The sequence below is a fragment of the Cottoperca gobio genome, chromosome 10 (assembly GCF_900634415.1).
Source record: "Cottoperca gobio chromosome 10, fCotGob3.1, whole genome shotgun sequence".
Lineage (NCBI taxonomy): Eukaryota > Metazoa > Chordata > Actinopteri > Perciformes > Bovichtidae > Cottoperca > Cottoperca gobio.
Window position 1 is genome coordinate 19,332,813 of NC_041364.1, and position 25,841 is coordinate 19,358,653.

The 25,841-nt window shown below is 41.1% G+C and overlaps 3 protein-coding genes across 3 annotated transcripts; all 3 read right to left on the reverse strand.

Moving 5' to 3' along the window:
- Window positions 1-3,328: 3,328 nt before the first annotated feature.
- On the reverse strand, window positions 3,329-10,365 carry LOC115014689 (transmembrane protein 182-like). The gene is made up of 5 exons (XM_029441716.1): window positions 10,093-10,365; window positions 8,392-8,515; window positions 7,985-8,083; window positions 6,187-6,324; window positions 3,329-5,863 (listed from the first exon to the last, which is right to left on the reverse strand). Exons 1-5 carry the CDS (start codon window positions 10,258-10,260, stop codon window positions 5,643-5,645), a joined length of 750 nt encoding a protein of 249 aa, XP_029297576.1. The 5' UTR covers window positions 10,261-10,365; the 3' UTR covers window positions 3,329-5,642.
- Window positions 10,366-10,821: 456 nt separating this feature from the next.
- On the reverse strand, window positions 10,822-18,845 carry LOC115014550 (sodium/hydrogen exchanger 2-like). Its single transcript, XM_029441513.1, is given in 13 exon segments — window positions 10,822-11,098; window positions 11,514-11,574; window positions 11,955-12,086; window positions 12,187-12,283; window positions 12,647-12,781; window positions 12,984-13,054; window positions 13,845-13,934; window positions 14,052-14,248; window positions 14,359-14,576; window positions 15,089-15,339; window positions 15,418-15,658; window positions 17,528-17,750; window positions 18,593-18,845. Coding segments are annotated over 13 exon segments (2,166 nt in total). The 3' UTR covers window positions 10,822-10,901.
- Window positions 18,846-23,539: 4,694 nt separating this feature from the next.
- LOC115014720 (uncharacterized) lies at window positions 23,540-25,775 on the reverse strand. Its single transcript, XM_029441767.1, has 2 exons — window positions 25,509-25,775; window positions 23,540-24,934 (listed from the first exon to the last, which is right to left on the reverse strand). Exons 1-2 carry the CDS (start codon window positions 25,666-25,668, stop codon window positions 24,234-24,236), a joined length of 861 nt encoding a protein of 286 aa, XP_029297627.1. The 5' UTR covers window positions 25,669-25,775; the 3' UTR covers window positions 23,540-24,233.
- Window positions 25,776-25,841: the final 66 nt, after the last annotated feature.

Sequence of the window (25,841 nt, forward strand, 5' to 3'; positions counted from 1 at the left end):
CTGGCTGTCTCACGAGCACACTCACACACTTATACACACACACCATGCAGACTGGGGCTTCACACACACACAGAGCAGGTAATCGGCTCACTATTAGAGTTAGGGGGTTAGAGAAAGGAAGGAAAGAGCTCTCACCAAGTGTATCCCCCTCTTTGACTGGATTAGAGCCCACCAGTATTCAGACCAGGTGCTCCGGAGGACAGAGGGGTGAGGGGTCCACGAAGGGTTAATTTCCCTACCTAGTGTGAGACCACATCCTGCTGTTTGTTGTGTGACACATCACATACATGGGACCTTTAGCAAATACTGGAAATTAGCAGCGAATAATGTTGCCATGCCTGGAAATACAGATCTATGCATTAGACATACAAACTACACTCATTACCACTAATCAACAAGACGAATGCTCATCGGGTTGCTTGGGTCTGCCGGGGTTAATTTGCAAACCATTTATTATTTTATTATCATGTCATGTCTTTATTTACGTGATGCTCACTATGCCGTTTGCATAATATTATAACGCCATAATTGCTGACACTTCAGGTGCAAGATTATTTCTTACTTAAATGAAGTGATAGTGTGTTTCCATTGTTGTGGATGACAGGGGAGGAGACATAAGAGTTAATTAAGTGTAATTAGGAAGAGCTACAGTCACTGAACAAGCCGGGCTTCTATAGTACTCAGTACTCTGCTCAGTAATTGCTTCCTTTCCTTTCCTTTCCTTCACTTTCCTTTCCTTTCCACTCACTGCTCCTTTATATTGTTCCCTCTTTCTGACCATCCATGCATGGGAGATGTTCATTTTGAAGAGGAGAGCTGGAGAGCCCTCTGCTGGCTGGTTGTGGTAATTTGGCTAAAGCCATGAACTAAGTGAAGCGGACCTGTTTCCAACTATTTATCAGCTGAATGTTTGAAATGTGCATGGATTAAAAGCCTGAGCAAGTAATTTCTCATCAATCAATCTTCCAGATTTAGTGGGATGTGGGATTGACTCAGCAAACTTACCCAGATAATGCAGTAAAGCATCTTGGAACAGGCTGGACCCTGAGTATCAAACCCAGAAAATATGTTTCAACATTGAATATGCACTGCAGACACCATATACAGCGGACAGAGACAACCCTGGCACTTCATTCATATTGTGTTTTGATTGTCTTCATGTTGTTTTATAATTGTTGACTTCTCACCCCACAAGAGTTGTGGGTTAAGTACGGCGATGTTCAAATCTGTCTGTCTTTGGTCCAAAGAAAGATAACAACTGTTGACCGGTTCTATTAAATGCTCTATGAATAGTCAGGACTCCAAATAATGATTTAAGTATGACGGTGACCCCTGACCTCTCCACCCACAAGCCAATATTTCCACTAGTAAATAAAAAACCTAAATGGCCAAAACTTTCATGATATTTGTTAAGCACGTTCATGCTCCTCTGAGGATTAATGATTTTGACTTTAATGTCCCTGTGAATATCCACCTAAAGTACAAACTTGTAGCTGTATTACTGATAAAGCTCTAAGAATCGTTAAATTATAAATGCAACTGCCATTCTCAGCAATTTCAAAGGCCAACATTGCTTTGGCAGTTGTACCCCGATAAACTTCCCATCTCCATTAAAGAGCAAAGCACAGTTCCCTCTTTAAACTTTGCAATGGGAAGCATCCTGAACTGTGTGCCATGCAGTGGAAAAGATGGTTCCAAACTAGGCTTGTGAGTTACTAGGAATGTCTGTGACAAGCACACCACAGGCATCTCATTTAGCACCGCTGGCCTATCAGTGACTATATGTCATGGGCTCAGCTGCTGCCAGCCGCTGTCAGTAGTCTTATTTTGACAGCTTCACAAAGAGAAAAAGCACTACATAGTACCACCTGCCGTTCATTGCTCACTCTTACTCCCTTATATCATTTTTTCACTGTTGCACTTCCACTGCCAACTCAAATCCTTTCAGTGCTTACATCTCAACTGAAATGTCCAACTCCTTTTCAGCGTTTCAACAGCCATATTTCAGCGGCCCCTGCGGACAAAAGTGGCGGGGTTTCCATGAGCACCACCACCTCTTGTCGTAAAGATCTGGATCTGGCTAGTGGATGCAGAGGCTTTGGAAAAGAGTGATAGAAAGACGCAACTTCTTTTCATAGTAGGCTAATAACTTTAACAGCTGTTTGCAGGATGCATAGCGATGAGGTAATGTGTCTATTTTTGGATATGTAAGATTAATAACTGTAATATGACAAGTGATGAAACAAAGTCATCTTTGTTTAAGCCACCAACATACATTTATATATTGATTTAAAAAAATGCAATGTCGCAGTGTATTTCATAAATAAATGATACATTACTACATACCAGTCCAGGAGGAAGAGGGACGAGTCAGGATCGGTTTTGAATCTTTTCCGTTGAATAACCGACCGAGGTTGACTCACTTTGACGCTGTGCTCTCACTGTCCCTTTTAGCTTTGTGTTGCTCTCAGGCCAATTCTTTCGATGTTCTCTTTCTTTTACTGATCCTGCCCCAGTATCACCCGTAATCACAAAATGTAACTTCAAAAAGAAAAATCTCCTCCTTTAATTAACTGTCTATGGTAATACTCACTGCAAAGATGTGCCTGTGAAATTGTAAACATAGACTTTTGCTGAAAATGTTTTCTAACGTACCCAGAGCAGTACCTCGTCATAAAGCAGCCAGTTAGTTTTGACTTCAAGTGTCCAGGCTTTTAGATACCCACCTCTGCTGCCGCCTCAAAACAATAGAGGTAAAATTTATTTTGTTTTTCTGTAATACTGAAAAACAGTGATGGGATCTTTCCATAAACAATGTTCTGGTTTAATAAACTAGATCTCCCTGTCAACAGGGACACGTAACTTTGTAACTGTTGACAGTGAGGTCTTTGGATCAGTAGCGGGGGCATTGTTACAGGGAAGACGTTGCTGTTGAGTTTTTAAATGTAGTTTAAATGAACCACAAACCAGATTTTATTTACGAGACGGCTATAGAGAAAATAATCCTTCTCATTACTTTGTTTGTTGCTGATTTATTTTCCTTATGTTCTTTTTATGTATCTTCAAATTGTGCAGGTTCATCTCTCAATCAGCTCTGCTACTATTTTAAAGTGCACAGCACAGATTATTCAGATGGAGTTACGTGTTTTCTTTTTATTTCTTTATTTTTTCTTATTTTTCCTGTCATCTCTTCTTTTTTGTATCTATCTAACTGTCTTATGGCTTCTTCAGATCAGGAGTGGATTGATTTCTTGTGGTTGAAATGCTCAGATATCAAAATATCAAAATTCCCTAAAGCCACAGATGAGCTGAGATGTTACTCTTTATTCTTTTGTTTTGTTTTATTGAAACACTTTTATTAAAACACTTACAAACAAGTGTCATTAAAACTGTTTTTCAAGTTTCCAAGTAAAGCAATGCATTTTAAATAGCTGTCGTGTTTATCAGAAATCATCATCACAGACGTAAATAAAATCACATGTTAGATTACAGAAAACAATCATGTAAAAGACCACAATGTACCAACATTAGAGGGTATGCTCTCACATCACAGGTTACAGTAGACTTAGTTGACCTTTAGCATGTGGTGGCTGTGGTGCTATATAACAGCATTACACACTGAAGTACACTGCCTTACATAAGTCAGATATAGTGGCAGCTGTATTTTCAATAATTAATATTGGTGTGTTGTGGGCAGTTGGATCACAGCATATGTGTGTGTGTGTGTGTGTGTGTTTGTGTCTGTGTTTATGTGTTTGATCAGTGAGGTCTTTGAAGCGAACATGTCCCCCCTCCGCCACTCTTGCTCCACAGTAGAGCAGATGAAAGCTGATATGTGTGATTGAGAGTCTGCCCGCTTGTTTCCACACGCTTCCCATTCAGACCGATGAAGAAGCAGGATCATCTAATATTATAGCAGTCATGATAGAATCACAAGTCTGGATGTGCTTCATTAGATGAGCGGGGGTTTCTGAATTGAAAGTTTCTGTAAGGTGGAGCAGAGAAACATAACAGTGCGAGGCAGAACAGAGAAAGCATGAGGACTTCATTGAGGGAGTGAAATGTGATTGGGGTGAAGGAGGCAGGTGGCTGGCCCGCTGTACACCAACTAAACCCACAAACAGCTGTTCATTTCTCAAAGCCCCCTTGTGCCCCCCTACAAGCATCAATTCTCTCTCTATCCCCCCTATATGCATCCCTCGCCTGCTACACCCCCACCCCCACTCTATCCAAAGCCACCAGTTCTGTCTCCAGTCCATCCAGCCATTCCTCCCTCCCACCTCACTCCGCTCCAGCTAGCCTACTTTGATCGGGTGCCAAAATCAGGACAGGGGACACAGCTGGTTCAGCCATATATTTCTCACCTTTAGCTCTATAGACTCATCATTTGAAGCATTAAGTTAAAAAAAACATAAATCTGTAGAATGACAGTGGAAGAAATAGATAAAAAATGTCTTGGCACATCTTATATTGCTCCTTTAAGGTGCAATGTGTAAGACATGGCAAGCATTTGAGTTTAAAACGGCGCTAACATTGTTTACAAAATGTGAAGAAGTCTGTGTATTGTGTTGTAGAGACTGACTAGCCCCGGCCCGTCTTGTCTAATACCAATTGGTCCTTGAGAGGAGATAGTGAGTCCAACATGAGAAAACGAAGAAGTAGAGCTGCCCCGAACCCTAAACCCGCAGTTAATGGCAGAGTAACCACAAAGATGGCTGAAGTTCTGACCTTTACCTCCATCCCAACCACCCGCTAACAGCAAGAAACCCCATTCAGCGGCACAGAAATTGATATAAAAGAAAAAGCAAAACAAGAGTAAACATTGGCGTGGCTTTCCATCGCTGGTGTCAGCTGTTGGCGAGAAAAGAAATGAGGTACGATGCTGAATTCGCAACTATAATTTTAGACTGGTAAGTAACATTCGATGTTTGCTATTTAGCAAAAAGTATCATAAGTGCACAACAAACAAAGAAAATCCAAATGCCATCATTAAATGGTTTTGATGTAGCGGTTTTCTAAGAGCTAAGCAAGCTCTAACGTAAACTATAGGCCCACGCGTGAAGACTATGAGATAACAGTTATTTTGACTCTCCAGAGTTCCAACATTTTGGTCGAGTTTTGTATTTCTTCGCTGCTGTCATTTAGTAATTGGTAATTGTATAACTAATGACTGTACATTTAGATTGTATGGACCCAGTAGTAGACCAACTGAAACATGTTGATCAGTTCACCATATTGTAACCAATTGGCATTACTGTTATAAATTGAGGCACAATTGGAAGTTTGGAAAGTTTGCAGTAAATTTCTGAGCAGGAGGGCGGGAGGAGGTGAAATGCTGCCCCCTATCTGTTTGGAGCATATGGTCAAGCATTAGACATTGCACCTTTAATGCCAGTATCATAGAGCCTGTAACAATGACTAGTGATATTATTATTCTATAGTAATTAGTGATTTTCATAGAAATAAAGCAGAGCAAGTTATAGAAAACCGTGTCTCTGACTGCATTAACATCCAAAGGCTTGTGCTGTGATATTGATCATGTCTTTCCACCCAGTATTTACATCCCACAAGTGTGCTGCTGCATCCCAGTGCAGGACATAAAAAGGTCAGTCCTTTCTTTCCCTGCAGGCCAGATGGCAGGCTCACTTGCTGGCACGCAGCGCACGGCCCACCAGCATGAAGACCATTCCAGAGATGAGCTCCAGAGGCACTCCGGCAGCAGCCACCATGAATGACAAGCCGTAGAGCACTGAAACCTGCGCGTGGGGACACGCATCTCCTCTCTCCTGCAGGACGTAGCGCTTTACGTCCATCACCTCCATCCACAGTACGTAGAGCAGCAACATGAACAGAAACAAGCAGGCTGGAGTATCAGGGAGACAAAGATATCACTGCTGTGAGTAACACAGGAATGCAGTTCCTACTCATCTCTACTGTTACCACGGTAGTAATGTTTAAACCTGCTGTTGTTATGGCGACAGTCCTGCAGGGTGACATCTGCTGCTCTGTGTTTTGGTGTTTGTCATGTGACAGGTATCAACAGCTGGCAGCTGCGATGACTGCAACATGTGTTTGTGTCTGTGCATTCACCTATTGCCCTGCCAACATATTTCACACTGCAGATAAATACCATGGTTCTGAACTCCACACATACATACACTATACTGTACATAGACTATATTTTACCAGCAGCAATGATGAAAGCACCGCCCAGCTTGTACAGTTTGTGGCTGATGAAGGGGACGCCGCAGATCAAGAGGAAGCCTCCGGTTAGAGCTGCGACCAGACCAAGGATTATCAGCACGGTCCAGAAACCCCGAAACACTGCAGGAAATACAATCAGGCCATCAGAGAAGTTATTTATCCATGTATGTAGCATTGTGAGGGTTTGCATTCAGGCTGGAGCAATCACTGAGGACACTAAGGCCGACCTTAAATATCCATCCATGAAGCTCCAGCTGGGAGATGGGCGCGCATAGCATAAATACTGTAAGCAGAGGGGAACCGCTAGCCTGGCTCTGGAGGTAATGAGAACCAGCAGGGCCTTTAAAGCTCACTAACCAACATAATATATCTCATTTGGTACAAGCGGCCAAAATGTGTTTTCTCAGACGGGTGGCTGGCGTCTCCCTTAGAGATAGGGTGAGAAGCTCAGCCATCCGTGAGAGACTCGGAGTAGAGACGCTGCTCCTTTGCGTTGAAAGGAGCCAGTTGAGGTGGTTCAGGCATCTAGTAAGGATGCCACCTGGGCGCCTCCCTAGGGAGGTGTTCCAGGCACGTCCAGCTGGGAGGAGACCCCGGGGAAGACCCAGGACTCGGTGGAGAGATTATATCTCCTCACTGGGAACGCCTCAGGATCCCCTAGTTGGAGCTGGAGGATGTGGCCCGGAGAAGGGAAGTTTGGGGTTCCTTACTGGAGCTGCTGCCCCCGTGACCCGACCCCAGATAAGCGGTAGACGATGGATGGATGGATGGATGGATGGATGGATGGATGGATGGATGGATGTTTTTTGTTTTTTTTAATGAGGTGTAAAAACAGCAGTTTGTGGTTTGCAGATGAGCTATATGCCGGACCATTGCTTGGCTGGGTGCAGTGACTTCTTCCAAATTAAACTAGAGACCATCTTGCGATGGTAGTACATTAGATCGGGCCAGGGGAGCGAAGTTAGAGGCTCACGCTGTCACCGCTGTTAACAAACAAATGTAACATGATGATTAGTGAGCGAGAGGTGCTGATGGGTAGATTGTGTCACCTTTGGTCAGAGCCAGGCTAACCGTTTAGTCTTTATGCTAAATTAAGCTAACCGCCTCCTGGCCGTAGCTTTATATTTAATGGACAGACATTTTCAATAGTGGGTTTATTATGGGAAGATATTAGTATTTTTGGAATCATTTGACTACTTTAAGGTCAATTAAGGATTCAGTATTTCGCCACCAGATCTTTGTTTTTGGCAGTGTTAAGAATTTAAATTGTGTTTTTGGGTAAACAGGAGATTACATTAGTAGACTTTGACCCATGACCTTACTATTTCTAAAATTCTAGGTATGATCCTGATTTGTATGTCCCTTTAGTTTGTAACGTAATGTTGCGTTCCAGACAACTTGAAAATTGTTGACCTCCTACTAGAAAAAGTACAATGGAACGAGTCAGAGTTCCTACTTATAAACTCAGGGCAAAACCATCTCCCCGACATCACGAACAACGAGTTGTTTGACGTTACACAACAAAGGAAATTGTAAAATTATAAATGGTAAACCATCAACTAAAAGGCTCTTTAAAGAATATGTGCCTATATTTAAATAAGGCAGTACTTATTATCATATAGTAAATATATAGTTAAATTGTGTGCACCCTTGCCACCGTAAGCCATGGTTTTTGTTTACATTTGGTGCCGTGCACCTGGAACACTTGGACATTTCAACTGGTAAAATTCCCACCTCTGAGTTGTCTTGAAGGCAGCACAAGTGTGAGTGAGTGTGTTACCTGCTGTAGCATCATAAGTTGGATGAGGCACCTGTCCAACTGCGACAGGCAGAGGGAAGAGGTAACCATGGATACACATCTTGGATTCTGGCTGGTTTGCTTCATGAAAAAGAAAAAGTAAAAAGACTTTTAAGTCTCGAAAGGACACTTACAGAGTAAAAAACAACACACAAGAGCAACATTTAGAGAAAAGCCAAAAACACCCGGCAAACTAAAATAAACAGGGACACATTGTTCTTAACTCTCTTCTTCTGTATATTTGCTGTCAAATATCTAAATTATGGACATTTTTCTTTCCTGTAGTTGTTACCATGCCAAGCAGCCCAAACTGCTAAGAATGAGACATGTGACCACATTGGACGAGCACCAACAAAAGCTTTGTTCTCTTTGTTAGAAGATGCACATACTGAAGAGAGTGGCCAGGACTGCATGTGCTGTGGGCTCCACCTGAAACACACATCGCCAGAAGAAGCCCTCGTGGTGCAGAGTGAGAGATGGAGGAGAAGCAGTGACAACTTCCACTAACTGGATCTAAATGAGAAAAAGAGACATCAGCACATGAACACAGCGACGGACACTGAAGTCTGAAGATGAATGAAAACCTTAATGTGTGTCAGCTTTGTCAACACGTCTCTGTTAGCCGCTCTGTGTGACTCAGTACTTCAGTGGGGCCACGGCATCAAACGTGGTTCTGATTATGGCCTGCTCGTCGTCTGTGAGGTTTTCGAGGAGAACTTATCAAACACGCATGGGTGATACTCTCCATTTGCTTGTCAAAAACATGATTGATGGTGCTGAATAATGCACAGCAACTTTAATCATCTCTTTTATTGAAAATGAAAGACTTTGTTGTGCTGTGGAGTTAGGGAGGAGTTCACCGGGGGATTAGCTTTTTATAAATATATCCCTGACTTTACATTTTGTGGACTTTCTCACAAATGTGGCATGGACGAAAAACTGGGAAATTAAAGGGGCACTCTGGTAAGTTTACACATGGAGATCAGTTGTGCGGTACTACACTGCCTGTACAAAAGGCTATATGATTCCTCTAGTCTGAGAAATACAATCTCATCAGCCTCAGCTGTACCTTGTGTTTAGTGCTAGTTAGGAAATGCCACCATGCTAACACACTAAATTAAACTAATATATACCTTCTTTACATGTTAGCCTTCTCGTTGTATCAAGTAAAGCCTCACCGAGCCATTAGCATGGCTGTAGACTCTTAGTCATGTAAACAAAAAAGCCTTCAGCACAAAATGATGTTAGAAAGACATGAGTGTTTACCAGGCATAGAGGGTCTGACAGAAAGATGCTATTGGATGGGGAGTGTAGGATCCAATGTTTTTGGAGCTTGACCCATATTAAAATTCACTAAAGTCAAACAAGTCAGGATGTCTGCTGCATTGATTTGGTCCATTCACTCTCCCTCCAGTCTTTCGTTTAAAGGCACGATGAGTAGGATTTGTCAGTTGTGGTTTGTAAACACAACTTTCTTCTTCTTTTAGGGTTACGGTGCTCGCCAGTGGGTGAAAGCCAAACCCAGATTCACTCATGTTTTGGAACGAGCTTTAGGCGCTTGGTGTTTTCGCCTCGCTATATATATTCTTTCGCCGCTATCTCCACTTTTTTCATAGCTTTCTCTTGAATGCACCTGGTCGCTACCTTTTTATAAAGGTTGACACCCAGAAACGTCCTGAACACATCAAAATGAAAAGAAAAGAAAGTCCAGGCAGAGGGCTGAACGCTCTGCAGATACAGAAACTGCCACGCACTTCTAGTGATGATTGAGGGGAATAACTTTTGTCTATACATTGTTTTCTATGGAAATAAGTTCCCCAACTTTACAAAAGTGTAAGACTAGATTATTTTGGTGCGTCTTTAAATATCCTATTGTAGCATAGCGTGCACACCCCGGTCTATACTGCGTCTGATCATATCCCACTTTGGGCTTTGTGTGGTTCGAACATGTGATGTTGTGACTATTACTATATGCATTTGTTCAGTTGGAGGTCGATGACTAATTCTGACAGCAAGCAGGGAGGATTGCATTCACTGTATGTATTATTGTGTTAGTGAATACATTATGTACACACATGTATCTGTCCTACCTCAGTCCCATTGGCGTCTGTTGTCAGTGTTGTTTGTGTCGGCCATGTATACGGTCCACAGTTGTCACTGGCCACCAGCCAGTAGTCTGTAGCGAAGGCAATGAAGAAACACAATGTCCCTACTACCCCAAATATCCCCCCAGACAAGGTCGCAGCTCCGACCCTCATAACTCCAGCATATAACCTCCTTTACTGCCCTTTCTCCTCAGCTTTCAGTGTCCACTCTGTACCTCTGACCAGACCCTGTCCTAAAAAAAACAGTTGTGCTCTCCCTGTCACTCCCTGGCATGCTGGGGGAAAAGAAGCTCCAGTAACTGAACAGGTCAGACGGGGGGATAGGAGTTATTTTAGGAAGCAGTAGGCCTCTCCTCGTCAAATTACCGGTGGGTGTGCTGTGTATTTATAAAGGAAATAAGGAGAGGCAGGATTGGTTTGTCCGTGTGCTTGTAATGTGGACAACGAGTATCAGCATTTATGACTGCAAGGTATTTCTAAGGTAGGTGTTACACATGGAGCGCCACTTTGAAAATGAATTAGACTGGAGATGTGAATGAACCACTAACCTCCAGCAAAGGTGCTCATGAGGTGAAACACAGAGCGAAGGAAAGCTTTATTGTAGCTGGCAAAATGATAAAACCAAGAGGTGAATTATTAAAACCATTTAAAAAGTTTTAATTAGAAGATATCCATGAAATTGCAAAAACCTTTCATCAACCCATGAAACCCACAACGCTATAGCTAAATAAATATGAGGTATTTATCACATGGAGCCATTTTGAAATGACTGAATTTCTTCTCACAGTGTGCCTTCATGGCTGCTTCTCGCTCTCCAAAACAAAGTTGAGTTGTTTCTTAGCGGCTCTTTCCACAGGTGCTTGATGTTGTTGTGGCGAGATCTGCTCCTCTCTGGCAGCGGCAGAGTTTGGATCCACCGGCCCTCTGGTCTGAGCTGAAGCTGCTGGGACTGACGCGTCCTGGAGGACAGGCCTCGGGCTCATGGAGCACACTGCCAAGAGAAGAGCGGCTGCAGAGTAAGTCAGAATAGTCACGCCATAGTTGTCAGGGTCAAAGGTTAGGAGGTGGAGAGAGACAATCTAATGACGTGTCTATATTCTCAGCCTGTGTTTTTTAGTGCGTAATGGAAGCTTGAGAAAAAAACAGAGGAACAATAAAACTAGAATTGTGTATGGATATAATAATACATCATTTTATAAAAACATTCTTTCTGTCATCCATTTACCGGTGATTGTCCTTTGCCACAGCAGTAGACACACACACACACACACACACACACACACACACACACACACATATCCTTGGGACCTCAGTCTGGAAAAGAAGTTGGAAACTTGAAGGACAAACTGCATATCTTTGTCTAATGTGTTTTTCGTATATTTATATGTTTTGAACTGTACGTTTACCTGTGTGAGACCTGCTGAGTCCGGCTCTCGCTCTGCGTGCGCCATTGAACTCGCCACCCTCCTCCTGTCACAATGGAAGTATACAGTAAAACACACCGCAGGTTTGAACTGAATCAGTTTGATGAATAAATTAAACTCAATCAAGCTTATTGGTAATGTTCGTGAGTAAAGCTGCTTTTTCTTGACACAAATAATTATGTAGTTTCCAAGCATACAGTAATTGGTTGTTTTTGAAAGCTCTCTTTGCGTATAAAACTTTTTTTCTGAGACATGTTTCAGGATGTAATCATATATGTTTTTCAATTGCCTTATGAATTTTAAGCAGCCTTTATACCCTCAGAACGGTAACAGTACTGTATGTAGCATTTTGAAAGAATTATTTCACTTACTTTGTTTGTGCTTCAAGTAAAATGATAATCAGATAAAATGAGACTGAATGACCTACAGTGGATACAATACCTGTGTATTATACGTGTATCTTTCTCCCAAACTCTGGTGTCTGTGAAGAGGCTTCCTCGCTCTGTCCATGGTGACGTCCTGGTGCAAAGTGTGTCTGCTGTAGGCTGGTGTCTGCTGGAGTGACATGAACACATGCATGGACCCAAACAAAACCTGTAGTTCATGTTCGGTTATTCCCTCATCAAATCAGAGGAAGCCAAAGCTGTGAATTTACCTTGTTGTTGAAGTGTTGAAGGTTCCTGGAGAGAATACGCCTGATGCTGTCCATCTCCTCGGGTAACAGGGGACGACTGTGGGAGCGAGGGTCCACTCTAAAAGGTGAGGTGTGAATATTCACATCCCTTTAGCCAAAAACGTTGTTGTGAAGGCTGATATGTAATCAGTTTTTAGCGGCATGATTGGGGTTTTGAGTCAAAAGAAAGCTGGGAACTGACAGGGCAGGAGGAGATATTCTGTAACTTTTGACTTTTAGAACCTATAATATTGCTGTAAAGGATTCTTACAAACTTGTTGTGTTGAAACTTTTTTTAGAGATATGAATCAGCTCATGACAACAATGATGAACCTTTTTCAGTTTTTAGAACCCTATGGTGCTCCTTTAATCCTGGAGTCTTGGAAATCCCTGAGCCCTACTACAAGAGACGCTGACATAAAGTAAAAACACGTTTTCTCACAGTGGTGGCGCCTCCTCGTCTCCTCTCTGCTCCCTTCTCTCCAGCTCCTGGTAAACTCTGAGGATGCTGGAGCGCGCCTGGTGATCGTCACGGATAAGGAAACGACGAAGGTACTTCTTGTTGAACTGCTCGAACCTGACACACAAACATAAAACATATTCCAGTAACCAGTTGACGTTAGGAGTCCTCACTGCAGGAAATGATGAGGAACCTTTGCATGAGGTATTTGCCTCCACCTACTGGCCATTTATAGTCCTATTTTTAAGGCCATGCAAAAACGTTTAGACGAAACACATGCACACACTAAGGAGAGTAATGTGAAAGAAGAACATCTTACTTATCTTTCCAGTAGTGCTGCCCCCAGTATCCAACCACATCCTCGATTCCTGCCAGCAGATGGTCAATGAGCTAAGAGGAGACACAGTGTGAGAATATCATATCAGGAGAGTATAATCAGAAAACAGATTCAACTTTTAATGCTTAACTATCACAATTGTTTGTGCATTCACATATGAAAGGGAAAAAGCAGAAGAGATACGTGTTCTCACACAGAGACACCAACTAGTTTCTACTACAAAAAACTGAAACACCTGGAGAAATAATAAAACCCCTTCGCTGCGGTATCTTTATTTACAATATGGAAATATAATGAAATAATGAAATGAAAATATAGCAAATAACTTCATATTGGTTTGTTAAAACATTTTACCTTGTTGTAATGAAATAATGTCATATACATGAACAATGAAAAAGATATTGATTATTGAAGAGACATTACAAACGAGGCATTATTGTTTCTTATGTATTTCTTTGTTTTATTGGATTTATGTTTACCGATTGAAGTGTGTCTGCTCATTTTTGTGTGTTTTTTGTTGTCTTTTGTTTTTAGTTGTATTTTCCAAATTATGTTAGCTTAATTATGTTTTTAATATTTTTTATTTACTTTCTTTATATTTCTTTTTCTTGTTTGTTTTTCTCCTTAAGTTGAGAGGACGGCTGTGGCTTTGGATTCTCTACTGTCACATTTCTTATTTTCTTCATTATCAGGATTTTAAGCAGTCTTCTGTGTTAAAAAATTAACTATTTTTATAATCACCTGGAATAAACCATATAAATAATCCATGTACAGTATATACTATATTCCATACAGGCCATGTTGCAGGCCCAGCACCTCGCTGTGTGTGCTGTCATTTCTCACCCTGCTGTGGATCTCCTCGCTGACAGTGTGCAGACCTCTCTTCTTCCTCTTCACATCCAGCAGCTCTACTAGAGGCTTAATAGTCATCCCCTGGAAACCAGACAAAACCAAACTTAACAAATATAACCAAAATAAAAATCCATCTTCCATCTGAAAATACAGGAACTGGTCTATCATCAGAAATCACGAGTGACATTCTTCTCCCACCTGTACAAAGACAGTGAAGAGGATGACCACGATGGTAGTTGTGATGAAGAGTCTTTTCTTTGGGAAGTCATCGATCAGAAAGACAAGGGAGAAGCAGATCGCCCCTCTCATGCCTCCGTAAGCGATGATGAACTGATCTCGAAAGGTCACAGTGTTCCTCCGGAGCTTGTTCACCACAGCAGTCAGCAGAAGAACACCTTCAGAGGAAGCAAAATGTGCTGTTTCCTCTATTTTACAACTGCTTTTGAAGCTCCTGGCCAGAGCATCCCTTAAAGAGTAAAAATGCAGGGAAGATTTTCAAAGCTACCTGAGGCCCTCCAGATGAGGCAGAGCAGCAGCGTGGAGCAGACAAAGGGCCAGCTCCACATATGGACATCCTGTATTGTGGACACACCCAGGAAGATGAAGATGAGGGTCTCACTCACGCTGCTCCACATCTTCAGAAAGTACTGGATGCTGGTGTTGCTGCGTTCAGACACATTAGCCTCCACATACTGCTTCATGGTCACAGCACAGGTCACAATGCTGCAGAAAGGGAACAAATAAATTAAGGCATAATTAGATTTTACCACACTAAACATTACCAAAAGCATACACTTTGAATGTTATCAGTCCATTTATTGTCTGTTTTGAGGTTGTACGGCCCTACTCTGCCTCCTAATTGGCTCAGTAGGCCGTTATCATCAATTGGTAAGCTGTATCCCCGCAGAGAGGTTCAAAATTGTTAGGCAGCGACCGCTAGTTGTTGTAATACTTATGACGGGAGCAAGGGACGAAGTTAGGTGACGTAATATGAAGAGCGAAAGTCCACATAGTGAGGAACCAAAAGTCAACTGGTTTATTTTAAGTTACCTATGTTAATTAAGTATGTCACGTACGTAACATAATTAACTGTGTGTTACTTAAGTTACGTAACAAAGAAACTTTGCCCCTTTTGAAGAATTATTATGGTAGTGATAAAAGCTGTTAACGGCCATTTAATGGGCTGATGACTAAAGGAGGTCTTTGAGTTTAAATTAATATTTAACAGCACTCACGCCATGATACCAGATAGGTGAAGCATCTCTGAGGTCAGGTAGGACAAGTAGGAGTAGAGGAAGACAAAGAGCGGGGCGATGACCTGGGCTCTGGAGGTGAACCGCGACGTGAGGGCCGCTACAAGGCCAAAAAAGAGGCCTACAAACAGGCCGCCGAGGCCCACCACCAAAACCCTACACCCCCCCAGTAACACATCCAGTCCTGACACGGACGGCAGACGCAGGAAGGACTCAAACAGCTTGTAGAGCACCTGGAAGGAATAGAGATGTATTAATGCAAAGAATAAGAAATTATTTTGAGAACACTTGGTGACCACCACCCCCCTCACCACGGTAACTGCGTCGTTGAGCAGCGACTCCCCGAACACCAAAATGTGAAGCTGTTCGTTAACATGCATTTCCTGGAAGACAGAGAGCACAGCCACGGGGTCGACGGCAGCGATCAGAGAGCCAAAAAGCAGGCAGTGGAGCAGAGAGACATCTCCCAGAGAGCTTTGGGCCAGCAGACATACGCCGTACAGAGACAAACCGATGCCCAGCACGTTCCATAGGGTTCCCAGCACCGCATACCTGGAGGCAGGAAACAGGAATGATATTGATTGGCAAGGTGCTCAAGATAAACAATGCTGATGAGGTGAGACTGAATCAAAACAGTAAAGTTGTGGGCTATAAAAAAATGAAACAATGATATGAAAGAAGCAAAAACACTCCAGAGCTGAGAGGAACTTCTGAGTAGGGTTATCATTCTCTGTAGGTTCTTCACTATTGGATACCATTTCCACTACATGGTACGGCATGGCTCTACTCAACCCGACTCGCTCTTTTGTGGTTATCCATTAGCAAAAGTTGTGGACAGTACCATGTACTTTTTTGTGGTATCACCTCGGTCAAGGTCGAGGTTCCAAGCGAGGTGACCTGATACTAGAAGGTGGAATTCAAACACTGCACACCACTGATTGGTCAGAGAGAATTGTCACTTATCGCATTTTATATATATATATATATATATATATATATATATATATATATATATATATATATATATATGTGTGTGTGTGTGTAAATAGCCAAGCCACCGTGAAGAGCAACTGCACATTTTTATTCAGTCAACCAATATTTTTAAAAATGGCCGCCCACAAAACTATGCAGTAGCACTTCTGTCTTGTTGATATCTCATTAAATCAGTCATACACAACTGTCCAACTTCTATCTGTGGAAATGTTGCTTATGTGTTTGTATACGCAAAATACTGCATAATGCGTTGTCATCAACTGGTATTAACGATGGCTAACCTGGCTAGAACCGGTATTGCTAACTAGTTTAGATTTGTACAACTCGTGTGTGAGGTTAATCCCAGCTTCATGCATCTGAGGTAAATGCATTATCCTCTTGGATATTTGAATGTCTACATCACATGTAGATCTCATAGTACCTTATAAACCAACTAGAGCATTGCGCTCCCAGACTGCAGGGTTACTTGTAGTTCCTAGAGTCTCTAAGAGCACAATGGGAGCCAGAGCCTTCAGCTATCAAGCTCCTCTCCAGTGGAACCAGCTTCCAGTTTGTGTTCGGGAGGCAGACACCCTCTCCACATTTAAGAGTAGGCTTGAGTAGACTTTCCTTTTTGATAAAGCTTATAGTTAGGGCTGGCTCAGGCTTGCCTTGGATCAGCCCCTAGTTATGCTGCTATAGGCTTAGACTGCCGGGGGACACCTCTCGGCTCTCCTTCTCTTCCTCCCCTCCCTCTCCCCTCTTCTCCCTCTCTATCTGTATGCATTTATGTAAATGTATGTTACTAACACAGCATCCGGAGTTTCTGTGTCTCTCATGTGGCAGGTTGCCACTGATAAAGTTTACGTCAAGATCAGGAATCGTGGCTGCGCCTGCTGCCCTGGTCCTGCTGGACACCGGGAAGCCTTTTTGACATTTTCCTGGATTCATCCAAACTTTCTCTTTTTCAACACAACATAATTTCTGTCAAATGTTATATTTGTACTATGTTGTTTATCCTGTACACACGACATCTATTGCACATCTGTCCGTCCTGGGAGAGGGATCCCTCCTCAGTTGCTCTCCCTGAGGTTTCTTCCATTTTTCCCCTTTAATTATGGGGTTTCTTTTAGGAAGTTTTTCCTTGTGTGGTGCAAGGGTCTAAGGACAGAGGGTGTCGTAACCTGTACAGTCTGTAAAGCACACTGAGACAAATGTATAAGTTGTGATATTGGGCTATACAAATAAATTTGATTTGATTTGATTTGATGTAGCAAATGTTAGGCTACATATATTTCCCTGTAATTCAGACATATTTGGCACATTTAAAAACAACTCTACTAACATGTTAAAAAGGTATAAGAAAAAGCCTATTCAACAGTTTTTGCACAAAGACCCTCAAGCATACACACAAACACAGAACATTTTAAACTTTGACCGTGTGCCAACCAAAGGATGGTGCCGAGGTTTTCAAAGAACAGCCTTCCTGGAAGGAAGTATCCTGCGTCCAAGACGATGGGTGGGAGCAGAAAGAGGAAGAAAGCATCAGCGCTGAGAGTCGGGGGAGCAGAGTGGCGAACCCCATAGATCACCCCTCCAACCAGGAGGCCCACCATGATGAGGAGACAGCTCTCTGGGACGACTGCTGGGACTCGACCTGACCAGTGGAAACCTGGAGGTTAGAGACGGAAGATAAAAAGACGTCATGCTAATCGGATTCAACCATGTTGTGACTTTTTTGCTTCTGTCACCTGCAGCTAATAAACAACATATAATATGTGCACACAGCTGGGTAGTGATGGGATGCTTGTCTTTTCTTTCTAAATATAAAGAACATTTCAATACATTTCCTTGTTATATATTGGGAAGACTTACACAGTTTTGGGAATACTTTTAAAAGTAAAAGTAAATGTATGTAAGTTTTATTTCCTGTGTGCCTTTATATTGTGAATATGTAAATAAGAATGTAATAAATTGGCACTGATTTTGGTAAACCACTTGGTATGTTACTGATGCCACAGTAGTTGATGAAGTAACAGTGTTAGAGAGTAAGTTGTAGTGTAACAATGTTAGTGATTACAAAGGGGTTACATTCAAACTTATGTGTATAATATAACATTTATTATGTTGCTCTGTTCCAATCTTAGTTCAAGTTTATATGAATAACCTTTAATAAAAGTTTGACAGTAATCAGTGTGGAGTACTGTTGTGAGCTTTACACTGCCTGGATTAACTTTATGTTTTTAGGATTTTTTCTTTTATTGCCCAGTTTGATGAAATAATTAAAATAGTTAGGCTATGTTACTTATTACATGTTTAACAGGCAAACTAGCAATCTGTAACCTATTAAATTTCTAAAGTAACCTTTCCAACATTGCTCATAAATACCGTGACATAACAAACCCTGAAGCAGTTTCAGTTAAATTTAAATTTGAGCACCCTAACAAAACCCAACCACCTCCACCAGCATCTGTTGGCTTTTCATGTGTGAGCAGAAGACCAATTGAAGCTTACCCAGTTTGGCCAGCGAGGCCAGCATGATCCACAGCACAATCTCAAAGGGAGCCTGCACATGGTGATAGTCCACGCTGAAAACCCTCAGAGGCAGGGGCAGATCCACAGACAGGCTGCCATCGCTGCTGTTGATGCCCAGCGAGGGGGGCAGGTTGTGGGGTTGCGGGAGCTCCGCTGGGGAAGTCAGGGCCAAACAAGCGGGCCAAAACAGGCAAGCAGAGAGCAACGGAGAGAGAGTCCACAGGGCAACCATCCTGCAGCCATGCTGGGACAACAGGAGAGAGAGACAGGGAGAGAATAGGCAGGGGTTATGGAGATAAAGGGAGAGCAAGCAGAACACACACACACACACACACACACACACACACACACACACACACACACACACACACACACACACAAAACAACCTAAACCCAACACATGCAGCCACTAATGTGCACAGGAATCCCTGAGCTAGCAATGATAGCCAACCAGCTCTACAGATCTGAACACACACACACACACACACACACACACACACACACACACACACACACACACACACACACACACACTCACACATACCAGCTTAGGCGGGGACACCACTTTCTGAGTGGTTTAGAATTGCAATACCACTATCAACAGATTACAAATGATACCCACTTCATGTTTCGGATATTTCAGATACAACATCTTTTTGACATGTCAAATTGTACCTTCAGTTTGATAACAAAGTACAGAACATGGTAAAATCAAGTAATAACCAAAACTACTTCAGGGGACTTCATGTTTTCCTTGTTTTTAATGAAGAAAGGCTCTCATTGGGTCTGCTAATAGCAGTTATCAATTAATCTATTGAGACTGCTGAATCCCAACCTGCAGCTAATATTTACTCTAAATATAATATCTATAATATTCCAATTATAAATTAATTAGCTTGGAGTTATCTACTCACCAAAAGCTCTTTAACTGAGGTTTGAGAGAAATCGAACTAAAATGTGCATATTTTTTAAGTATAGCAAAGTAGTAAAGAAACACTCAAGAGTTCAGTAATGACTTGAATGTAGCAATTGTTATTACATCACTTCCTTTCCCTCCTGTTATTCTTGAGGTCCATTTGACTCCCTTCAATGTTTAACGTCTCTAAATATTGTTGACATCATTTTTTTGGCTTCATATTTTAGGACTTTTAGGAAACATAAAATGAACATGCTGAAGACCTTCAATGTTTTCTCTTGTGTCATAGGTTTTTCTGACAAATGCGTAACAACAGGAGCAAATGAATACTTATGTATCATTACTCTGCGGTGACAATATTAACAATATGGTCTGACTGACACTCAGGAATAAAGTTGACGTGCGTGGATTCCTTTGCAGTGTTTTTCAGATGGACACTTTTGTGTAAAGGTTCCTAACAGAATTGTGAAGGCTGCCAGAATTGTACTTAATCTTTTAACTTCAGTGTTTGTTGTAAATATGTATTTTTAATAATTAAGTTGTTTTTTGTTTCTAAAAATATGAACAAAAATGATATACTGGCAGACATTTTAAAACACAATAAGAAAAAAGAATATACTTAGAAGCTCATTTTCTGCATTGATGGACGTACATGCAATAGAAGGTGCAGCTTTCCTGCACCAACATTATGGCCAAGGACCAGTGTCAGAGCACAGCTGCATAATCAACCCAAACAAAGCAAAGCTTCCTCCTACTGGTAATGTACACACAATAAATTTTGTTTAATAATAAACATATGTTGCATGTGCAAGCTTGTGTGACTCAAGCAGATGGCATGTGAAAATATCCGTTTTCTTTTTGTTTTAAAATCAGTTGCTGCTTTTAGAAAGTTGTTGTATGTTCATCTGTAGTCTAAGAGAACAGATTGAACCTGTGTTTGTCTAAAATCATAATCCTGGATGAACCAATAACCTGCGTAGAATTTATCAGTTTGCAGGAGCACTACAGTGATCTCAGATAACTTTGGGAAATTGGAAACAACTTTTAGGACATTAAGTCGATTTACCCTCTTTATATTCCATTTTTAATTTGTTCCCTCTGTAACTGAACAGTGAAAACCTACCTCTCAAGTACATGGACAGTAATATATTACAATGTATGTTGATAATAGGTCTACACCACACTTCTAAACATTTGAATTTGAAGCTTTGCAGCCTCTAGAATTGAAAGCTGTGACTGAGGTTGTGCTTCCTGCTTCCCTTCAAAGCTAACATAAAGTTAGCTTGGCTTTCTGCGGGTTCTCAATAACACCTTTCCTGTTTCAGTTCACTTTATGTTTAAAGTTCACTGCTCTTAGTTGAATGTAATGTCTTTCTCTGATGGCAAGTATCTTGTTGTGTTTTCTTCAATAGTAGCCTCATACAACAACAGTAACTTAAACTTACTAATGTTTTTTTGTTGCACAATTTGGTTTTTAGTGTCTTCTTTAAGTACTTTATGTGGTTTTCATTCAAAAATTCAGCTTTTAAATAACATTTAATGTTTTACAGTAACTGTATTTTTAAAGCCTGGACATATCCAGGTGTTCTTACTCATGCTGCCTGATTAGACCTTTTCTCAGGACGGTGTGGGCTTGTACAAACTGTGCTTCATAGGCCTTTTCTTCACAGCAGACATTTTTGACTTTTCATAGTAGAAAAGGTACAGGTGTTACTAATAACATGAACATAGCTCTGTTCTGTTCAAGTGTCCCAGTAAGCCGTGACAGTGTGACAGAATGTGAGCCAGAATACACAGTACCAGGAAAAGGAAGCAGCTACATAGAATCAGCCATCATTCATCCTATTTTATACTAACCGGCAACTTCAGGTGCTGAAAATAAAGCCAACGGATAAGTGCCGAAAACTGCAGACTCCCCAGAGACCCCCATGTTAACTTTACAGCATAAATAAACATGTTCACAACCTATTTGTCACTAGACAAAAAAATTAGCATCCCAATAATAGCACAGTTGACATGAATTATGAATGCAGATTGCTAACCAACTAGCTAACTAACTTAGCTTTGTTTTGCTAACGATACCTGGCCGAGCATTGCTCTTCCCCAGATACATCCTCTCATCCAAATACAGTCACTTCTGGTTCCAAAAAACAAGATGGTGACGTTCAAAATGCCAAACTAGGCTTTAAAATGGTAGTCCACAAACCAATTTTCTAAAAGGTCATGGTGTATGTTTTATATCTGTGCTTTTCCTACATGTGTGACATTTCATGGCCTATAGATACTGTCTAACCAGCCATCTGAAAGTGTCTGTGTGAACAGGACGGGGCCTTTAAACGTGTGCCTCACTTTAAAGAGTTGCTCTGATGTTCAGAGGACAAAAATTAGTTAAATCTTTTAACCACATTAAGTCCTGATCATTATTATCAAATATCAAACTAAAACACACAAATGTAATGATTTTCTGTGTACTAAATGCTGTTGGGAATTTCTTTACAGTCATTTGTGTGCAGGAAAACAGGCAAATAGCATGTATTTTCCCCTTGGGGCAAACATGGCAAAATTGGGTTTTATCATGTTGTTCGAGCTGCATTGTAAAGTAAAACAAAATTTTATTTCATAATCATGTTACTGAAGCATTTCTTTTCTACTACTCAACTATTAGTGACGACTGCACTTTTTTAAAAGTTCAAAAGCAGCTTCTCGGCATGAAAAGTACAAGATTGTAGTTTTCCTGTATCTTCTGGGGGGTTTCAACTTTGATTTATTCATCTCCCAGAGATAACATCTTATTTTTCCTTGTTTTTATTAAAGATTTATTTGAGATAGATTTGCAGTTGCACGTTATCTGAAAATGTAAAGATAAATGCCCTAATCTGCAGATAGACACTGCATGTAACTGATTATTAGACTGTTGACTAAAATGTGTTAATTCGACGAAACCCTCTATTTTCTATCTTTTGCACAGATTAGTGAATCAGCGCAGTGTGTAAATACATGTTGATGGATCACAATTACTCTCCCTGTGAGTACAGAGGAAGCCCAGCGGTGAGGATTTGTGCTTCACAGGTTACAAATCAACCTTAAGCAGGCAAACACATCATAAATCATCAGGCTGTTGCTTTGTCAGTTCATGCTGGACCTCACTGTGAGGTGCCTTCAGCATAACTGGAGACTCCACACTCAGCCAAAGAGCCAGCATGGTGGAAATGTAGAGCCTGCCAGATTACACAGCTAATCACTAAAGCACACCATCAGTGCGCTTATATTTTAGCAGGAATTTATTGGGTTAGAAAATGTTTTATTTATTCTACCATTTACAGTATTTTTAAAGTCTAGGTTATAAATAGGTTAATAACATTTGTGTGGTTAAATGAACCTTAAACAGCATAAGAACTTCCCTTACTTAGATTTAGTTGTTATCTATTGTAAATCAGTTATGAAGTCATGACGGTTTGTTTGAGTGTGATATCAGCTTACATTGAGATATTTTAGTGGCATGGCGACACTTTAAATATCATTTACATTTGTGCTTTAGCTCAAGTTTCATCATATATTTCTGCTGTATCCCGATAGGCACAGAAAATGGACACTTCTCGTCTGAAGTGTCATCTTTTAATCTCTATATTTCATTTGACAGCCTGAATAGACTTGTTTACCTCCAGGTTTATTTATGATGCGCCACAGGAAGGGGTTCTGTCAATGTGTTGTAGGTAGGACCACACACATTACTGAGTAATACAATACTTTTGTCATTTCCTTCCTTACACCATAATGCTGCAAATAATGTTTAATTTTGAAAGTCCAATTAGTAATTATGTTTCCAAAATTCTACATATCCCGATATAACACAAAACCTAAAAGATAACAATAAAACAAACTACACCCTAAAATAATGCTAAAATTACACTCGTCATGTTGTTGTGTTACATTGCAATAATAATCCACTTCATCCACTACGAGCCTTAAATATCTCATATAAAAGTAATCATACAAATTAGGCAGTCAACTCACTTTACTTCACCATTTAATGTGTGTCATGTATATCTAAACATTGAGAGACGACACATCGCTCACAAAACAAGACATGGGAGCAAAATATTGAATTTGAAGTCTTGCTAAAGACGGAATATAAAACGGAATATATTACTACCATCAAATAAAAAAGCACAATTAAATCCAAATGCTCTTCAAAAAGAAAAAGAGGATTCGTTATTAGTTGATTGGAATCTTATTTTACTTCACTAACACAAGATGGATTAACTTTCACTACATCTCTATTTACAAGGCAACTTCAATGTGTAGCATTAATCTTAATCTTAATCTAAAATCTAACATGGGATTATACTTTGCTTCAAAATAATAAAAACACACATCCATTTATATATATATATATACGGTATATATCAATAAAATAAATTCATGTTTATGAGGGAAATACTGGATGGTGTAGTTCTAAAACCTAACAGCAGATGGCGCATGAAAGCAGGTACATTTGAGGCAGCATTCCATCAAGCAAGTAAACAAAGACATTGTGTAAATAAAGGTAAACAAAAATAAAAGAGTGCATTGATTTACTGATTTGCACTTGTTTTCATGTGTCAGTTGCATGAGGGTGTGTGCAAACATGGAGGTAAAGGAACCGAGAAAAGCATAGCCGAGCGTCACATTTAATACTTTTGCAGGATGTGTGCATGATTTCATTCATTGCAGATAAGTATTGTCAGCCTCTGAAATCCTCAGCACCGGGGAACTGAAGTTGGACGAGCAAGGATTTAAGTTATGAGTGTTCAGATAACTAATCTTCTTGCCGCTGTCCTCTCCTGATCCCTGTTCCAGACTTGCCTCCAGCGAGTCTGGCCCCCGAGGCTGGCTGCCGGGCTGCGGCAGAGGCACCAGGCCGTGCAGGAGGCTGTTCCCCAGGTGGGAGTTACATCGAGCCAAGTTGTCAGTCAGATGCTGCATGTACACCTCCTCCAGCTGTTTCTCCAGCAGCCCATTCAGCAACGAGTTAGACATCGGCTCCAACCCTGAGCCGGGCAGATCCATGCTGTTGTTCACACTGGCCCCCATGACCAGATAACCCTGGTCTGGTATGGATGAGACGGACTCGCCTTGTGGCCCCTGTTTGGCTGCCCATTCTGTACGACGGCAGGTTTCAGGGGCAGGAGTGTAAAGACAGCGCTGGGGCACGGTGGGTCTCAGTAAATTATGTGAGATGCGGCCTGAGTCGGCCACCTGCAGGTCTGGATACTGTTCCAGGAGGCTGTTGCAATCGTCCAAGCAAACTGTAAAGTCTGGGTCCAGGGTGAGGACAGGTGGACACCTAGGGATTGAGAGGCCTGCAGGACCGTGAGGCGCCACTTTCAGGCCCTGGAATTGGTTGACTTCTTCCTGGTTTGGACCTGAAAACAGAAAGTAAATTGGTTATTTGGATTATTTGAAAGCCTAAACGCACATGGTTCAAGCGTTTAATTTGTTTTCTCAAGATCAGCTATTATTTATGTAACTATCTCGAAATAACAAATGTTGTATTCCAACAAGATATAGGCCTAGCCCTATTACGTTTAATTTACAAAACATTGTTTTCTCGTGATCTCCAATTAATTATGTCATTATCTTGAGAAAATGATCCTGTTATTTTGGGAAAAGAACATTTGTTATTTTGAGATAATAACATAAATAACTAAAAACAAAACAAAATGAAGTCATTAACACGGTTAAACAGAGCAAATATAAAGTTGAACCACGGACGTTTAGGGATTTCGTAGAGTTTTCTATTTAATAGTTTGGTTTGACTTTTTTGCAATTTGGTATGATAGCATCAGAGAGATTATATCTGACAAACGAAGAACATTGTAGTAGAAGGGAAGCACGCGAACTAGAACGTGTAAAGTTAACGGTAGTACACCACTCACAGTATGGAAAGTTAAACTACACCACATCAGACAGTTTGTATGTTTGTATAAGGCTGTTTACCTGCTTCAGCTGAATATGTTTGTAGGTCTGTAGAGTTTGACTCAGAGAGAATACAGCTGCTAAACTGATCCGTACAGGGAGTCTGTGATCTCTTTAGCTTGGAGGAAACCTTTCTCTCCTCCCTGTAATGCAGCACTCTGAGAAAACCTTCAGCCAACATGGCACAGAATGACCGTCCTCTTCTTTTCTGTCTCTGTCTAGACGCCTTTGCTTCTTATGGTTGTCGGTCTTAAGTTCAAATGGCAATAGAACAGTTCTACTAGCTTGTTTCACTTCTGCAACTAAGTCACTGGCCCCTCCACCCACATACTTCCCTTATTAATCTCTAACTGA

Coding starts and splice junctions, on each gene's coding strand:
- LOC115014689 (XM_029441716.1), bottom strand. CDS start 10,260: ATGAGGGTCGGAGCTGCGACCTTGTCTGGGGGGATATTTGGGGTAGTA. Junction 6,325..7,984: donor AACTTATGATGCTACAGCAG/GTAACACACTCA, acceptor TATTTCCTGCAG/TGTTTCGGGGTTTCTGGACC. Junction 5,864..6,186: donor TGCTTTCATCATTGCTGCTG/GTAAAATATAGT, acceptor CTGATACTCCAG/CCTGCTTGTTTCTGTTCATG.
- LOC115014720 (XM_029441767.1), bottom strand. CDS start 25,668: ATGTTGGCTGAAGGTTTTCTCAGAGTGCTGCATTACAGGGAGGAGAGA. Junction 24,935..25,508: donor AACATATTCAGCTGAAGCAG/GTAAACAGCCTT, acceptor TTCTGTTTTCAG/GTCCAAACCAGGAAGAAGTC.